The sequence below is a fragment of the Hordeum vulgare genome, chromosome 2H (genome assembly GCF_904849725.1).
Source record: "Hordeum vulgare subsp. vulgare chromosome 2H, MorexV3_pseudomolecules_assembly, whole genome shotgun sequence".
NCBI classification, from domain to species: domain Eukaryota; kingdom Viridiplantae; phylum Streptophyta; class Magnoliopsida; order Poales; family Poaceae; genus Hordeum; species Hordeum vulgare.
The window spans coordinates 290,017,460-290,034,878 of NC_058519.1; the positions used below are offsets into that span (position 1 = coordinate 290,017,460).

At 43.9% G+C, this 17,419-nt stretch overlaps 1 protein-coding gene across 2 annotated transcripts; it reads left to right on the forward strand.

Annotated features, from left to right (window-relative positions):
• The first annotated feature begins 2,129 nt into the window (after positions 1-2,129).
• Positions 2,130-4,492, forward strand: LOC123426113 (growth-regulating factor 11-like). 2 transcript variants are annotated; one of them, XM_045109895.1, is made up of 3 exons: positions 2,130-2,538; positions 3,217-3,444; positions 3,757-4,492. In XM_045109895.1, exons 1-3 carry the CDS (start codon positions 2,160-2,162, stop codon positions 4,020-4,022), a joined length of 873 nt encoding a protein of 290 aa, XP_044965830.1. In that variant the 5' UTR covers positions 2,130-2,159; the 3' UTR covers positions 4,023-4,492. The 2 variants fall into 2 exon arrangements, with proteins under 2 accessions (XP_044965830.1, XP_044965831.1); XM_045109896.1 differs by having other exon boundaries at positions 3,220-3,444.
• The last annotated feature ends 12,927 nt before the right edge of the window (positions 4,493-17,419 follow it).

Below are 17,419 nucleotides of genomic sequence, written 5' to 3' on the forward strand. Positions count from 1 at the left end.
GGGAGTCAAATCAACTTGGATTGAGATGAAACTTGACAATATCATCAAACATATCATAGGTGATATGCTGGAATTTTACTAGAATTTATTGAGAATATTTCTTATAGAAATATTCCAAAAGCTTGAAATAGGCAGGAAGGGTTTTGAAGGGGTTTGCCCAATATTTTAAACATGACCATGTGTTGAAACTCATATATATGGAATATATATGCTCACTCAGTTTCCCTAAATTTTCTCAAATATTTTGAAAGCAATAAAAATAATGTTCCTTCATAAAAGACCATTTTTGGCCTCACAGAAAGGCATTTAAATAAAATAATAAAATAACTTTTAAAATAATAATATTGTGGTTTTTTGGAAGACATTTTGATAATATATTTTAAATAAAATAAATGGTGCAAAAATAAATTCCCCAATTTGAGGACTTGTAATACAAACCTCATTTGAGGGGTTAATAGTATTTGGTAAAAATAGTTTTTGGTCCTAAACACATGGCATGATCATTAGGCAGGAGTTTTGGGCTAAGGAGGTGAGTTTGGAGAATAGCAAGAATTATTGAGAACCAACACAAGCATACCAGCAAGCAAGCAAACAACAATCACTTCAAGCATCACAAGCTTTCACAAAATTTTTAAATTGGTCCCAATTTTTAAGATAAGTTAATTAGTTAGGAAAGCTAAACACAAGGTGTGACAGCTAGATATTTGTGCACTTCTAGCTAGAATTAAAGGTGTAGATAAGAGAAAAGAAGAGACCGACGGGGAAGCAACATCTACTTCTTTAGAATCGAAGAAAAATGACGTTGTTAAGTTCAAGAATCCGCAAATCAACAATGAAGACATAGAGAAGATATTAGTCTAATTAGTATGAATAGTTACATAAGTTGGACATCTTTTAAAATGTCTAATTGTGGTTTTTTGTTCCAATTAGTAGGAATGCATTTGATGAAATAAAAATAACGTGCAAATCCCAAACAAAAATAATGTGTGATAAAAAATGGATGACGGCCGGTCGCGAGGGCAAGATTTGGGTCCCCTTGTTGAGCGCACGACCGATCCATTTATAAAAGAAGGCGGATACGCCGATCCAAACGGATAAAAAATGAGCAAAATGTGCGTCCATTTGAATCGCGCGGTTGGAGTTGCTCTCAGATGCACGTAACCACATAACAACTTTGGGTTCCATGCTTTTTGATCGATCAGCCCGTCCTCCCGTTATCTCTAAGTGCCCAAGAGAGAGGCGATCTCACGGGGGGTTCATGCCTTCTCGCGAGCGAGAACGTTGGCTCCCCTTCCTTCCACTCGTCACTCCGGCGGCAGGGAGAGATTGGGGGAGCCTGGTTCCTTCCGCCCGGTCTGTAGATAGGATAAATAGGTATATTGGGTGTGTGCGCTCGGTCGGTGCTGACATCGTCATCGCGAATAAAGTTTTCTAGGCCACCGACTCGACGACGTTCTTCTGCGACGTCGAGGAGCCATGGATTTGTGTTCGAGCGAGTTCCTCAATACGTCGGTGTAGATCTTGCTCAGGTTCTTGTTTCTTCGGCTTCGTCCGCGTTACGTTGGCTGCGTCTCCAGCGTCGTCGTGGAGCCGGAAGTTTGTGTCTTGGAGTTGGCCGCTGTTGCAATGCCGGTCTTATCCAAGGGATAGTCCACATAAAGATTTGGAGGTGGAAGATGGTTGCCGGTTTTGATGTTCGACGGTTATATCAGTCGAGACCTTCAAGACCGCGATCCAAGATGTGTGAAGTATTTCTTCGGCCGACGATCCACATCGACATGTGCGTTGCCATTTGTGATGACGCCTGTTGAGAGGTTCATCACGCAGCTTGGCTGCTATGGCACTATCTTGGATCTTGACAAGTTAGAGGCCTATGTTTCTTTCTTCCGACGAACGCTTCGGTGTCGACGACGGCTAGATTCTTTGACGATGGTGATGTAAATTTTTTTGTGTTGTCTCTTCGGACGGTTTCAGACAGAAGCCATATATGTTGTATGTTGCTATTTTTATGAATAAATAAATATATGGTTTCTTCTTAAAAAAGAACTTTGGGTTCCACAAGTTTTTTCTGGAAGGGGGAGGGGGTTCACCCAAGTGCTTTTTTCTTTTATATGGGAGTTCCCCGATAACACCATTACTCCATCTTTTCCCCGAGTTGTATGCCCCTCTCGTCCTTCACCCTCATAGCGAGAGCTCCGTATCGCCGGCCTTTCCCTTCCCCCTCCGATCCAATCCCAAAGATACCTTTTTGTCGTCTTCTCTTGCGAGGCCCTTCCGCTACCATGGCGGCGGAGGGGGAGGACAAGAATGATACTGATTCCGTTGGGGGGGCCGGTGGCGGTGTCGAGAACACCCTGGAAGCGGCGGAGGAGGCGATTCTGCAGGCGGTAGGGCAAGAACCCGGTCAAGAATTGGTGGGCGAGGCGGAGGAGAGTGCAGATCGAGAGGGGAACGGCGACGACGCTAGGAAGGAAGATAGCGGGTGTAAAGATCTGGTCCTGGTAGAGGACCATGTCCTGGTCGAGGATCCAGAGGAAGGTACCTGTACTTCTCTGGCGGTCGCATGCAAGAACTTGTTCCGTCCATTGTTAATCACGCAAGAAACTTTTCTGTGCTATTATTTGACTCTATTAGCTGACTGTTGGTAGTGTTCAACTGCAAGCTGCAATAATACAATAGAAGTTCTATGGTGTTTTTGCATAGGAATAGTTGCAGAAGAAACAGTATAGATGGTTTTGGACGTTGCTAACTTTACTCGTACTTGGCAATTAACGATACAAAGGATGCTTTGTTGTAAGGACTCAATTTTCCCACGATATATATTGCTAAGAAGGCAGAAACGAATAAAGCTTGGGGGGCTTCTTGTTAGTCAGATTCTAGTTTATAGGCATGCCTTTTTTATTTTTTTGCTTACATTCGTTCTTAACAACTTTGCATTGTACATTGAATTACAATTTAGCAGGAAACTGTATGTTTTCGGGATTTCGCTACAATTCTGACAGTCAGATTTTTTAAGCATGGCAAATCTGATTTATTCATTGTTATGCTAGCTTTCCTTAATACTGATGATGCACAAAACATTAGAGGGTTTACTATTGCCTAGCTCTGATTGTTGTTCTTATGTACTAGGCCGAGCTATGCTAGTGTCGAGTGTATTTATGTACTGCACATAATACTTAATTGAGCGCATTGATTTGTTTGTATTTGTTTGGTTAGCAGCGGTAGCAACTGCAGCACTTCAGGAAGAAATGAGAGTGCTTTTGGCGTCTGTCCCTGAAGGTGCTGGGGCATCATTTACTGCGATGCAGCTGCAGGAGCTAGAGCAGCAATCTCGGGTATACCAGTATATGGCTGCCCGTGTGCCCGTACCTACCCATCTCGTCTTCCCCATCTGGAAGAGTGTTACCGGTGCATCCTCTGAAGGCGCCCAGAATTACCCTACACGTATGCCCTTGTAATCTGTGTCATCGTTGATATGTTCCTTGATGTCAGAATTTGTTGAATATTTGGTAGATATCAGAAAATATCAGAAAATATTCATGCTAGTTGATTGCAGTATCTAGGGTAGTGCAGTGAGGTCCTCGGATGTTATATCTGGTCCGTTTTATAGCAAATAAAAAGCTCCAACGACATGCAATAGCTGTTGAAATGAAGGGAATGATGAAGAAACCCCTGAAAAGTTGGACATTTATGATTCATGTATTTTTCAGAGCTATTTGAGGCTTTCTAACTGATTTGTATTGCTGGACTGGGCAGTGATGGGATTGGCAACTCTCTGCTTGGACTTCGGGAAGAGCCTGGAACCAGAACCAGGAAGGTGCCGTCGAACCGATGGAAAAAAGTGGCGGTGCTGGAGAAAAACTATCCCCAATGAGAAATATTGTGAACGTCATATGCATCGTGGTCGCAAGCGTCCTGTGCAGGTTATTGTTGAGGATGATGAGCCTGATTCCGCATCAGGGTCAAAATCGTCATCTGGCAAAGTCACTGAAGGAGGGAAGAAGACTGACGACAAGAGTTAAAGTAGCAAGAAGCTTGCAGTAGCAGCACCAGCTGATGTGGAGTTTACATGATTGATAATGCAGCATTTGGAAGCTGAAAGAAGCGCATAACCGCCTTGGAAATTAGAGTTCCGTTATTGTAATCCTCAAAAGACTTTAGTGTTGTCTAGCTATGACCTCATTAAGCAAGCAAAATGTCTTGTCGGAAGAAGCCACAAAACCCCATGTTTAGCTCCACTGAATTTTTCAGTTTAGGTGTATAGTTTGAATTAGCTTGGTCCTGCCTTCGGCCTTTGGGCAGGTGACGCGGCATTATTGGACAAGTCTTTCCTCACTGATAAGTTGCATTGTGACGCATAAAACTGGTGGATGAATCTGCAAAGAGTAGATACTATTTGTTGTGTGCTTTTATTGGCGTTCACAATTGTCTCAGTTTGTCAGTTCCATAACAATTGGAATATATAATTTTACTCCCTATGGAGTTTCAGTTACGAGAATACATGTCTTGACTTTCATCATGTTATTTGTTAACGTAAGTTCGAACAACCTGAGGAAAAGTGATACGATTTGAATGCATGTGTGGTGTAATTTATCTTTACCTAATACGAGTATTAAATATTAAAGGGAGGAAGCTTTCATATTTCTTCATAAGTCATTCATTTATATACATTGATTTTATGTTAAATATAGCCAAAAGATAACACCCACACATATGGGCGTTTTCAAATAGCCAATACACATGGATTACCGTTCGTTTGCTGTTGCACGAATCTTGGCAACTGATATCTGAATTTTTTTTATCACGTAGGACTATGCTATGTGTGGTCATTTAACCACTTTGCCCGCACGCCCGTTTCTCCCTCAACACGAATCTTTTTTGATTTTCGGTTTAAAAATATTTTATTTTCTAATTAAAACATACAATTAAAAATACGCTTTTACCATTAAATCCGTCTTGACGAGATCTTCAAAACTAAATCCAATATTGATATGTTTTCACGAAATTTCTTTTGGACAAAAGTTGCCATGATGTTACACTACAGTTGCCATGACATGTTCTATCTATTTTTTCTTCTAGATTTAATACTATCGTTATTTTTTCAATTACTTTTTACGGCAATTTTTATTAATTGAACATGGTAATTTTTAGTAATTAACCATGATAAATTTAATGCATGGATCATGGCAATTTTTAGTAATCCATCATGACATTTAGTTTATAGATCATGGCAATTTTAGAATTTTGACCACGATGAATTTTTTTTGACCAAAAGTCGAAATGATGTTTACCGTGTAGTTGCCATAGTGTTTTCACTAAAATTGCCATGACATGTTCTACCTATGTTTTCTTCTAGATTTAAAGCTACCGCTATATTTTTCAACTATTTTTTACGGCAATTTTTTCACCATGGCAATTTTAGTTTATGGTTCATGACAAGTCTAGTTTTTTAATTCCGCGTTTTATACTATGTCAAAATTTAGTATTAAAGGTAGAAGAAAAAAATAGTTGAAACATATCATGGCAACTTCAATGTAAACACCATGCAATGCATGTGCAATAGACATCGCAAATTTTAACTCAAAAAAAATCATCGAAACATATTGATATGAGATATAGTTTCGAAGTTCTCGTCGTGATGGATTTAATGATGAAAATGGATCTTCAATCGGATTTTTCATTTAAGACATAAAACATTTTAAAAACTCAAAATCCAAAAAGATTCCTCCATGCATGCAAGCGGTGACGTGAGACACGAGGCGAGACGTGTGGGCATTACCTGTTTGGCCACACGTAGGCGTGTGGGCTGATTTTCTTAGATACCATACGAGAAGTGTGGAAAGACCCCTTAACGCCCACACGTCTAGGCATTATCGCGACCCTAAATATAAAATTGACGGCTAAGATTTAAAAAGATTTCAGAAAAGCTAACGCCCATACGTGTGGCACGTAGCACCATGGCCCAAATGCCTCCATTACCATCTGTCGTGGAACAACACGAGCACCTATGGAGCCTACGGGCTCCTTACGGTTCAGCGGGGGAGAAGGATGCACGAAGGGCAGACCTAATGATCGGGCACAATCGTTTTTACCCAGGTTCGGGTCGCTTGGGGGCGTAAAACCCTACCCCTGCTTCGTGTAAATAGTATAAAGGTTATCAATTGCTCAGCGTTAATCGTCCAACTGGCTAATCTCCCCAAATGCACGCCCAGGGCCTCCTTTTATAGGTGGAAGGGGACTCCTACAAGGGCATCATGGGGTTTTCACGAGGTGCACAATGCACCCACAAGTTGTATAGTAAGCTACATCGGTTCTCGCGTCTTAGCACACACATTAATGGCTTCGTCAGGTGCCCCAGACATGGGACAAGCGTGCGTCCCATCGGCACTGCGCTCCCCAGATTATGCTTGACACGCATCAATTAAAACGACACGTATCAAGTGGCTAGGGGGCAGCTGGCTGTTGCGCTCGCATGCTGTGCTTCGGGACCCTGCCGGGCTTGTTGTTCGTTGGAGCGTTGGTATCTCTCCCGACAAGGAGCTTGCCGGGGTCCTGTTGCTTTCCTCCCGGCAAAGGGACTTGCCGGGGCCTTGCTTCTGGTCCTCGGTCTTGAGGCTTCAGGGGCCTTCAAGGTATCTTGGCGTGAGCTTCTAGGAGGGTGCTCTTGTCAGGATCATCTTGCCGGGGGCTCTGGTAGCCCCCGTTCTGGATCTGCTGGTCCTTTGCCAGCCTCCCCCGGCAAAAGGGGCTTGCCGGGGTTGGCACCTTGTTGTCACCCTAAGAGGCTCTTGTGGGGTTCGCCTCTGCCTCTCGTGGTCCCTGGCGAGGCCCGCCGAGGGCTATCACTGCCCGTGCACAAGTGAGGGGTACTAATGGACCCATTCTTTAGTGCACCGACAGGAGCCCCCGGGCGTGGGCCATACACGTGCGCGAGGCGTTGTTGGGCTAGATCCAAACAGTGCACGGGCACGCGCGACCGAGACTCGAGGACTAGTTAGGGTTTCAACCTCACTTGCTAATTTTTCTGTTGCGCGCTCTTGAATGCGCGTAGTGGGAGTTGTTCGCGGGGTGGCCGAATAACCCGCACAAGGGGCGGGCCTACCACGATTGACCATTTTCGCCACATGTGCTGCATGCACAACTGTGGCTAGGCACGCGGCGCCCTGGCCTTAAAGCTTCTGACGAACGCCGCACCCCTGATTGGAGGAGTGGGGCAGCAGCCTGCTCGCCCGTGATCGTGGGCGAGCAGATTGGTGGGAGTGGGCGGTGGTTCTTGGAAGTGTGGAAGGGCCATCCCCCGCATCCCGCCCTATAAATCTGGGGGTTGTAGGGGGTGACGCGCATCCTTCTTCCCAGAGCATTTCCGTCCAACTTCCATCTCCATATCTGGTTGCGTAGTTCTGGCCCTCGATGATGGAGAGGGGAAGAGGGCGGCCCCCGCTCTCTGCCTCAACAACCTGGGGGACTCGCTCTTATCATGTCACTTCTTCAGCCGCAGGTGCGGAAGGTGGCTCGAGCGCCTGAGGCGGAGGAGGGGCGAGGGGCCGCGGTCGTTGCGGTGGTTGTGGACGGGGGAGACGGGGTGCTGCTCCAGCACCATCTCTGCCGGTGCTAACTTCTTTGTTAGGGGAGGGCCATGCAGATGGAACGTCATTGGAATTCATGGCTGAGAAGGGCTCGAAACAACGCAAGGGCGCGCCCAACTACGCCAAGTTCCCCTCGCGGCAAGTCTCGGAAACTTATGCGTCAATCCTTGCCGAAGGTAAGCATAACACATATCTATGCATACCACCATATAAGAAGATCGGTAAAAACTGTGGAACACTTAACTTTTCACTTATGTTGAGCACAAGATTGCTCGTCTCCGCGCGAAGGTTCATATGTCCTGCCGACAAGACTTGCATAGAGGGAAGGTTGCCGGGAGCCCCCAACATCCGAGCTTCATGGGTCGCCGGCAAGTATGTTGCCGCCCTGCAGGCGGTCAAGGCGGCGCTGGACCTCCTTGGGAGCGACAGGCCCCGACAAAGAGCTATCACCTCGCCAGGGGTGCTCTCCGTTGCGCCCTGATACGTCCCCGTCGTATCCACTTTTCCGAACTCTTTTGCCCTTGTGTTGGACTCTAATTTGCATGATTTGAATGGAACTAACCCTGACTAACGTTGCTTTCAGCAGAATCGCCATGGTGTTGTTTTTGCGCAAAAATAAAAGTTCTCGGAATGACCTGGAAATTTATGAAGATTTTTTGTGGAATATATAAAAAATACTGGCGCAAGAATCAACCGGAGGAGTGGAGCGAGGAGCCAACAAGCCCACCAGGCGCGGGCACCCTGGCCGCGCCTAGCAGGCTTGTGGGGCCCTCGGGGCTCCGCCGCCTCCAATTCCAGCTCTATTGAGTCCCTTTCGTCTGGAAAAAATCAAGGAGAAGAGTTCATCGCGTTTTACGATACGGAGGCGCTGCGACCACCTGTTCTTCCTCTGGAGGGCAGATCTGGAGTCTGTTCTGGGCTCCGGAGAGGGGAGATCGTTGCCATCGTCATCACCAACCTTCCTTCATCGCCAATTCCATGATGCTCTTCACCGTTCGTGAGTAATTTCATCATAGGGTTACTGGACAGTGATGGGTTGGATGAGATCTATCATGTAATCGAGTTAGTTTTGATGGGGATTGATCCCTAGTATCCACTATATTCTGAGATTGATGTTGCTACTACTTTGCCATGCTTAATGCTTGTCACTAGGGCCCGAGTGATATGATTTCAGATCTGAACCTATTATGTCCTCGCCAATATATGTGTGTTCTTGATCCTATCTTGCAAGTTGTAGTCACCTACTATGTGTTATGACCCGGCAACCCCGGAGTGACAATAGCCGGAACCACTCCCGGAGATGACCATAGTATGAGGAGTTCATGTATTCACTAAGTGCTAATGCGTTGTTCCGGTTCTCTATTAAAAGGAGAACCTTAATATCCCGTAGTATCCATTAGAACCCCTCTGCCATGGGAGGGATGGACAATAGATGTCATGCAAGTTCTTTTCCCTAAGCATGTGTGACTATATACGGAATACATGCCTACATTACATTGACGAACTGGAGCTAGGTACATATCTCCCCATGTTATAACTGTTGCATGATCAATGTCATCCGGCATAATTATCCATCACCGATCCAATTCTTACGAGTTTTTCCTACTGGTCCTTGCTACTGTTACTCTGTCACTACTGCTGTCACTGCTGTTACTGTTACCGCTATTGCTGTCACTGCTGCTACTGTTACCGTTGCTACTGTTGCTATCACACTACTTTGCTACTGATACTTTGCTGCAGATACTAAGTCTTTCAGGTGTGGTTGAATTGACAACTAAACTGCTAATACTTGAGAATATTCTTTGGCTTCCCCTTGTGTCGAATCAACAAATTTGGGTTGAATACTCTACCCTCGAAAACTGTTGCGATCCCCTATACTTGTGGGTTATCAAGACTATTTTCTGATACCGTTGCCGGGGAGGCATAGCTCTATTCTCTGAGTCACTTGGGATTTACGTCTGCTGATCGCTATGAGGAATCCGAAGATCCAAAAACTTAAGTCTTGCCCTCAACTACGAGGACAGGTAAGGAACTGCCATCTAACTCTGCACTTGATTCACCTTCAGTTATGAGTAAGTTTGGGACACCACCTCCTGCTAGAACTTTTGATGTGTCGCCTGTGCTTGATGATGCTAGTTCTTCTGTCCATGATGCTTGTGATGATGCTTTGCTTGATACTGCTTTTCCACTAGGTGCATTCCTTGATGCACAAATTGCTAGAGTTGCTGCTAGATGTGATGATACTTCTGAAACTGCTGAGATTATTGAAGTAGAACCTGCTATTTCACCTGTTAGAACTAGCTCTCCTAGATATGAATTGCCTGATATGCCTGAGGGTTATGTTATGGAGGGAGAGATAGCTGAGGGCTTTCTTGCTTGTAAGGATAACTATGATGTTGAGAATTTACTGTGCAAGTGGAAAGAAAATTCTTTGAACGCTAGGATGAAATACGACCCGAAGTTTGCTACTTCGCCTATCTTTGTGACCGATAAGGATTATGAATTCTCTGTCGACCCTGAGTTAATCACTCTGGTCGAATCTGATCCTTTTCACGGTTATGAGTCTGAAACGGTTGTAGCACATCTTACCAAACTGCATGATATAGCCACCTTATTCACGGGTGAGGAAAAGATCCGCCACTACTATATCCTTAAGCTGTTTCCATTCTTGCTAAAGGATGATGCTAAGACTTGGTTTACTTCTCTTGCTCCTGGTTGTGTGTGTAGTCCCCAGGATATGATCTACTACTTCTCTGAGAAATATTTCCCTGCCCATAAGAAGCAAGCTGCCTTGCAGGAAATATACAACTTTGCGCAAGTTGAAGAAGAGAGTCTCCCACAAGCTTGGGGAGGCTCGTCTAGCTACTGAATGCTTTGCCCGATCACCCTCTTGAAAAGAATGAAATACTTGATATCTTCTATAATGGACTAACTGATGCTTCTAAGGACCACCTAGATAGTTGTGCTGGTTGTGTTTTCAGGGAACGAACTGTAGAACAAGCTGAGATCCTATTGAATAATATCTTGTGCAATGAGAATGCTTGGACTATTCCCGAACCACCTCCAAAGCCAACTTCTAAGAAAAGAGGTATCCTATTCCTCTGTCTTGAAGATATGCAAGAAGCTAAGAAATCTATGAAAGAGAAATGCATTAAATCTGAAGATGTCAAAAATCTACCACCTATCAAAGAGATCCATGGTCTTGATAACCTGACACAGGTAGTAGAGGTAAATTCTCTTCGTAGATTCAATGAGAGTGATATTCCTTTTGATAAACCTGCTAGCTTATGCCTAGATGAATTTGATAACTTTGTTGCCAAACAACAAAGTTTCAATGATTATGTTAGCAGACAATTGGAACATAATGCTCGTATGCTTAGTCATTTAAGTGCTTGTGTGGACAGAAATGTCAATGATCTTAAGCTTTTGAGTAAACATGCCTCTATGGTTACTACTCAGGTAGAACAAGTACTTAAGGCTCAAAATGACTTGCTCAATGAGTTGAATGACAAATCTGTCAGAGTCGTCACTAGAGGCGGTAGGATGACCCAGGAACCTTTGTATCCTGAGGGTCATCCTAAGAGAATTGAACAAGATTATCAAGGAGTTAGCACTGATACACCTAGTCATCCTAGAAAGACAAAGAAAGATGATAGGAACTTGCATGCTAGCAACCCTGTTGCTGTTACACCCGAGAGTCCAAACGATGTCTCTGTTTCTGATGCTGAAACACAATCTGGTGATGAACATGAGCCTAATGATATTATCGATAGTGATGCTCAACCTAGCAATGATAAGGATGTGGAGATTGAACCTGTTGATCTTGATAACCCACAACCTAAGAATGGAAGATACGATAAGAATGACTTCATTGCTAGGAAGCATGATAAAGAAAGGGAACCATGGGTTCAGAAACCCATGCCCTTTCCTCCCAAACCATCCAAGAAAAAGGATGATGAGGATTTTGAGCGATTTGTTGAAATGATTAGACCTGTCTTTCTGCAAATGCGTTTGACAGATATGCTCAAAATGTCTCCTTATGCTAAGTACATGAAGGATATTGTGACTAATAAGAGGATGATACGTGAGGTTGAGATTTTCACCATGCTCGCTAATTATACCTTCAAGGGTGGAACTCCTAAGAAACTAGGTGATCCCGGAGTGCCCAGTATACCTTTCTCCATTAAAGGAAACTATGTTAGAACTGCTTTATGCGATCTTGGAGCCGGTGTTAGTGTTATTCCTCTCTCTCTTTATTGTAGGCTTGAACTGGATAAGTTGACACCCACTGAAATCTCTCTGCAAATGGCCAACAAATCTCGGCATTCGCGATGATGTGCCTGTTGTGGTTGCTAACATTACTATCTTAACGGACTTTGTTATTCTGGATATTCCCGAGGATGATGCCATGGCGGTCATCCTTGGAAGATGATAACCCACAAGTATAGGGGATCACAACAGTTTTCGAGGGTAGAGTATTCAACCCAAATTTGTTGATTCGACACAAGGGGAAGCCAAAGAATATTCTCGAGTACTAGCAGTTGAGTTGTCAATTCAACCACACCTGAAAGACTTAGTATCTGCAACAAAGTATCAGTAGCAGAGTAGTGTGATAGCAACAGTAGCAACGATAACAGTAGCAGCAGTGACAGCAGTAACGGTAACAGTAGCAGCAGTGACAGCAGTAGCGGAAAAGTAACATAGCAAGGACGTAGGAAAAACTTGTAGGCATTGGATCGATGATGGATAATTATGCGGGATGATATTCATCATGCAACAATTATAACACGGAGAGATATGTAACTAGCTCCAGTTCGTCAATGTAATGTAGGCACGCATTCCGTATGTAGTCATACGTGCTTAGGGAAAAGAAATTGCATGACATCTATTGTCCATCCCTCCCGTGCCAGCGGGGTCCTAATGGAAACTACAAGATATTAAGGTTCTCCTTTTAATAGAGAACTGGAACAAAGCATTAGCACTTAGTGAATACATGAACTCCTCATACTATGGTAATCTCCGGGAGTGGTTCCGGCTATTGTCACTCCGGGGATGCCGGGTCATAACACATAGTAGGCGACTACAACTTGCAAGATAGGATCAAGAACACACATATATTGACAAGAACATAATAGGTTCAGATCTGAAATCATGGCACTCGGGCCCTAGTGACAAGCATTAAGCATGGCAAAGTAGTAGCAACATCAATCTCAGAACATAGTGGATACTAGGGATCAATCCCCATCAAAACTAACTCGATTACATGATAGATCTCATCCAACCCATCACCGTCCAGCAAGCCTACGATGAGATTACTCACGAACGGTGAAGAGCATCATGGAATTGGCGATGAAGGAAGGTTGGTGATGAAGATGGCGACGATCTCCCCTCTCCGGAGCCCAGAACAGACTCCATATTTGCCCTCGAGAGGAAGAACAGGAGGTGGCAGCCCCTCCGTATCGTAAAACGCGATGAACTCTTCTCCTTGATTTTTTTTTCCGGACGAAACAAACTAAATAGAGCTGGAGTTGGAGGCGGCGGAGCCCTGAGGGCCCCACAGGCGTGCTAGGCGCGGCCAGGGGGGCCCGCGTCTGGTGGGCTTGTGGACTCCACGCTCCACTCCTCCGGTTGATTCTTGCGCCAGTATTTTTTATATATTCCTTAAAAATCCTCATAAATTTCCAGGTCATTCCGAGACCTTTTATTTCTGCGCAAAAACAACACCATGACAATTCTGCTGAAAATAGCATTAGTCCGGGTTAGTTCCATTCAAATAATGCAAATTAGAGTCCAAAACAAGGGCAAAAGAGTTTGGAAAAGTAGATACGACGGAGACGTATTAGAAGACCCTTTTTAAACACTGCAGGGGCTGTTATTGATTGCAACAAAGGCAATGTCACTTTCCATGTCAATGGTAATGAGCATACGGTGCACTTCCCAAAGAAACAATATGGAGTACATTGCATCAATGCTATTGAAAAAACTTCACCGATTCTTATTGGGAGCTTTGAATGCCCTATACCTACTGTTAAGATGAAGTATGATTTGCTTGTTGGGGATATGCACATCCCCATTGAGGTAACCTAGTTACTATTCGAAAATTCTCCATTTTTACGTGATTCGAAAAAAGTTTGTCAAGGAGACTTGATCAACCTCATTGACGGATTTCTTTTGATGACCATGATGGATGAATCTGAGAGTCAGAGCCCTCTGTTCCAAATCTTTATGCTCGATTGTTTAGAAGAAAAATTGATAGATTTAGCATTAGTTTCTCGTGTTTTCTTCTTTTTGCATCCCGTAGAAAAGTGTCCCGAAAATAGAAGTTCTCCGAATGCCTTGAAAATCAAGTATCATTTTTTCTGGAATTTTTGAAAAATTCTGAGACGAAGAGCTAGTCAGGGGGATCCACCAGTGGGCCACAAGCCCAGGAGGCACGGACACCCCCCTTGGCTGCGCCTACCAGGCGTGTGGGGCCCACGTGTCCCCCCTCCACTTATTCTAGCTCCCATCTCCTTCTCCTACCTCCAGAAAAATTCATTATACAGCTCAAACCCGTGTGCTTGCTCTTCTTGCTGCGATTTTCGATCTCCTTGTGCAAAACCCATTCACCAAACTGTTTTGGGGAAATTGTTCCTTGGTATGTGACTCCTCCATTGGTCCAATTAGTTTTTGCTCTAGTGCCTTATTCGTTGCGTATTATTGCTGCCTTGGTGACCATGTTCTTGAGCTTTACATGCTAATTTTAGCTGGTCCCAAGTAGTTTTGATGCGTGATATGGCCTCTAGGCACTTGTAGGAGTAGTTGCTATGAGTTCCGTTGGGCCTTGTTCACTTTTCCTTAGAGTCACTAAAAATTTCAGAAATTTTAAGAGAAAGAAAAAGGAAAAGAAGAGGAGGTCCTTAAGAGGCTCTTCAAGACGTGACCCCAAGGATGATGAACATGAGAAGAAGAAATCCAAGTATCCGGTCCCCCGAGTTGCAGAAGTTCGAGCGTGCGAGTGGCCAAGCGATGTGTTCTTACACACCTCCGGACTTTATGAGGAATTCTACTACTTGGTGGAGAACGCAGGCCTTACCGCCTTCATTGAAGATAAGTGTCCGCAATACCTCCTCCTCAGTAATATTTTCGTGCAAAGCTTTAATTTCTATCCAAGGAAGAGTCCTCCTATGGTTGAGTTCAAGTTATATGATATCCCCCAATGCATGTCACTTCAGGATTTTTGCAATGTTTGCAAATTACCTTATGTTGGGGATATTCATGAACCTCGTCCACGGGACTTGGAGGCTTTCATAGATACTATTGCTATAGGAGAGGAGAGAGGAGTGTCTTGCGCTAGAGCTGCTAGCATACATTTTCCCGTGCTTCGGTACTTCTCATTATTCGTGGGAAAATGTTTGATTGGTCGTGGGAAAGCTGGGGCCCTTACCTCCCCAGATCATGCGGTTTTGCGCGAAGCCCTTTATAATGATAAAACTTATAGCTTGGGCGCTATAATGGCTCAACGGTTGAAAATGAACCGTTCTAAGGGCGTTGTTTATGGAGTATCTATGCTACCGTCTTGCTAGACATTTTGAGATACCTATTAGACTGCACGAGGAAGAAGAGATTCTTCTTCCTGAGAGATATCTAGATTATGATAGCATGGTTCACCATGACTTTCTTGATAAAGATATAAATAAGAGGATGATTTATAACCTGGTATTTAGTCAGGGTACTCATGAGACTATTACCTTGCCTGCTCCTTCTTTGTTCAATCTTCATCTAAGCAGGTACATTATTATGCCCTCGGACATCTACGCATATTGGGGGCATAGCTCCACCACAGGTGCCCGTGCCCGAGCTATCAGTCAAGTACCAGAGGCCAGTTTATCAGTGGTAGCCATAGGAGCTCACTGAGCAGTGGCACCCTCAGGCCACTCTGGAGTACCCCGGAGACGGTTACTTTCCACCTTGGGAGTACGTGTTTCTCATCGACTTTATATTCATGCTCACACTTTCACTTTGATAGTCCGTGTTCACACTTTGCCACTATATCATCCATGCTAGTTAATTTCTTTTTCTCGCTTTCTTCTCGTGTGTTTGTCTAGTTTGAGAAAACCCAAAAAGATTTCTCGTTCTTCTTTTGCTTGTTGGGAGCTTTCCCGTGTAAATAGTTTTCTTTTTCTTTGGGTCAAGGTAGAAGACCATGGTTACAATGTTAGTGGCTCTCGCATGCATATCTGTTTATCTGTCAAAGAGCCATATTACTTTGTCTTCTCCTTTGTGTTTGCTTGCAGATTCCAGTTAGTCGAGTGCACGAGCACTCTTATTATTGTTCACATCATTCGGTCGTGCAAGTGAAAGGCAATAATGACGATATATGATGAAGTGACCGAGCCTGAAAAGCTGGTATGAACTCGATCTATTTTGTTTTTGTAAATATGACTAGCTCATCGTTCCTAATTCAGCTTTCTTGTGAGAGAAACATGTTCGCAATGATAACTTAGAGATCATAGTTTCTGATGCCATGCTTAATTAGCTAGGAGCTTATAATGGTTTGTCTTGGATGCCAACATGAATTTCAAGATGATTATGATGTATTATGATAGGATGGTATCCTCCTTTGAATGATTCAAGTGGCTTGACTTGGCACATGTTTACACATGTAGTTGAAACAAAATCAACATAGCCTCTATGATATTCATGTTCATGGTGATGTATGTCCTACTCATGCTTGCACTCAATGTTGGTTAATCTCAATGTATTTTGATGACTGTTGTCGCTCTCTAGTTGGTCGCTCCTAGTCTTTTGCTAGCCATCACTTGTACTAATCGGGAATACTGCTTGAGCATACACTTCCATAAACCCAAAGTTGTTCCATATGAGTCTACCGTACCTACCTATATGCGGTATCTACCTGCCGTTCCAAGCAAATTTGCATGTGCCACTCTCTAAACCTTCAAGAAACAATCTGTTTTGCATGCCCGAACCGCTCATGTGGTGACAAGGGGCGATTAGTATCTTCCATGCTAGGCGTGTTATCCTCGATACGTGTTTATTCACTATCACTCACGAGAAAGGGGCCGGTAATTGGAATGCCCAGTTCCATGCTCAAATCGAAAAGATAATTGCAAACAAAGCTCCCCCTGGATTGTTGTTGGTATGGACGACACTCGAGTATTCGGCTAGTCGTGGAGTGTGATTGATCGGTGGTGGGGGAGTCAAAAATTTACTTTTCTGTTTGGGAACCGCCTACAGTATCTGTAGCACGGAAGATGGTGAAAAATCTTGGTCACCGCGTTGATAATGAAAGCATGCCACCCAAAATTATTTATCTCTGTCTTCAAAGCTTGAGCTCTGGCACCTCTCCAAATCAATGCTTCCCACTGCGAAGGGCCTATCTATTTATGTTTCTGTTGAGTCATCCCCTTCTTTCAAAAAGGCACCAATTAGAGAGCACCTCCGTCATTTCTATGCTTTTATTTTAATTGTTATTGAGTATGACTGTGACTGGATCTTCTTTGCCATGAATTACAATGTTCAGTCAGCCCTTGGTCTTTGAAGGTGCTCTGCATTTATGTTTGCGGTTTCAGAAAGAGCTAGCGAGATACCATCTATTCATATTGCTTCATGATTGTTTTGATTGAAGTGTTGACGTTTGAAACTTATTATTATTGCTCGCTAGTTGATTATGCCATTGATATGAGTTCCTCTTGAGATCTAAATGTCATTGCTTATGTGGTTTGCTTATGATCTTGCTGAAAATCTGAATATGAGTTAGACATAATTGCAACAACAAGATCAAACAGAGTTCGTAAAAGTTTTTCTGGGCCCCGGAGAGGGGAGATCGTCGC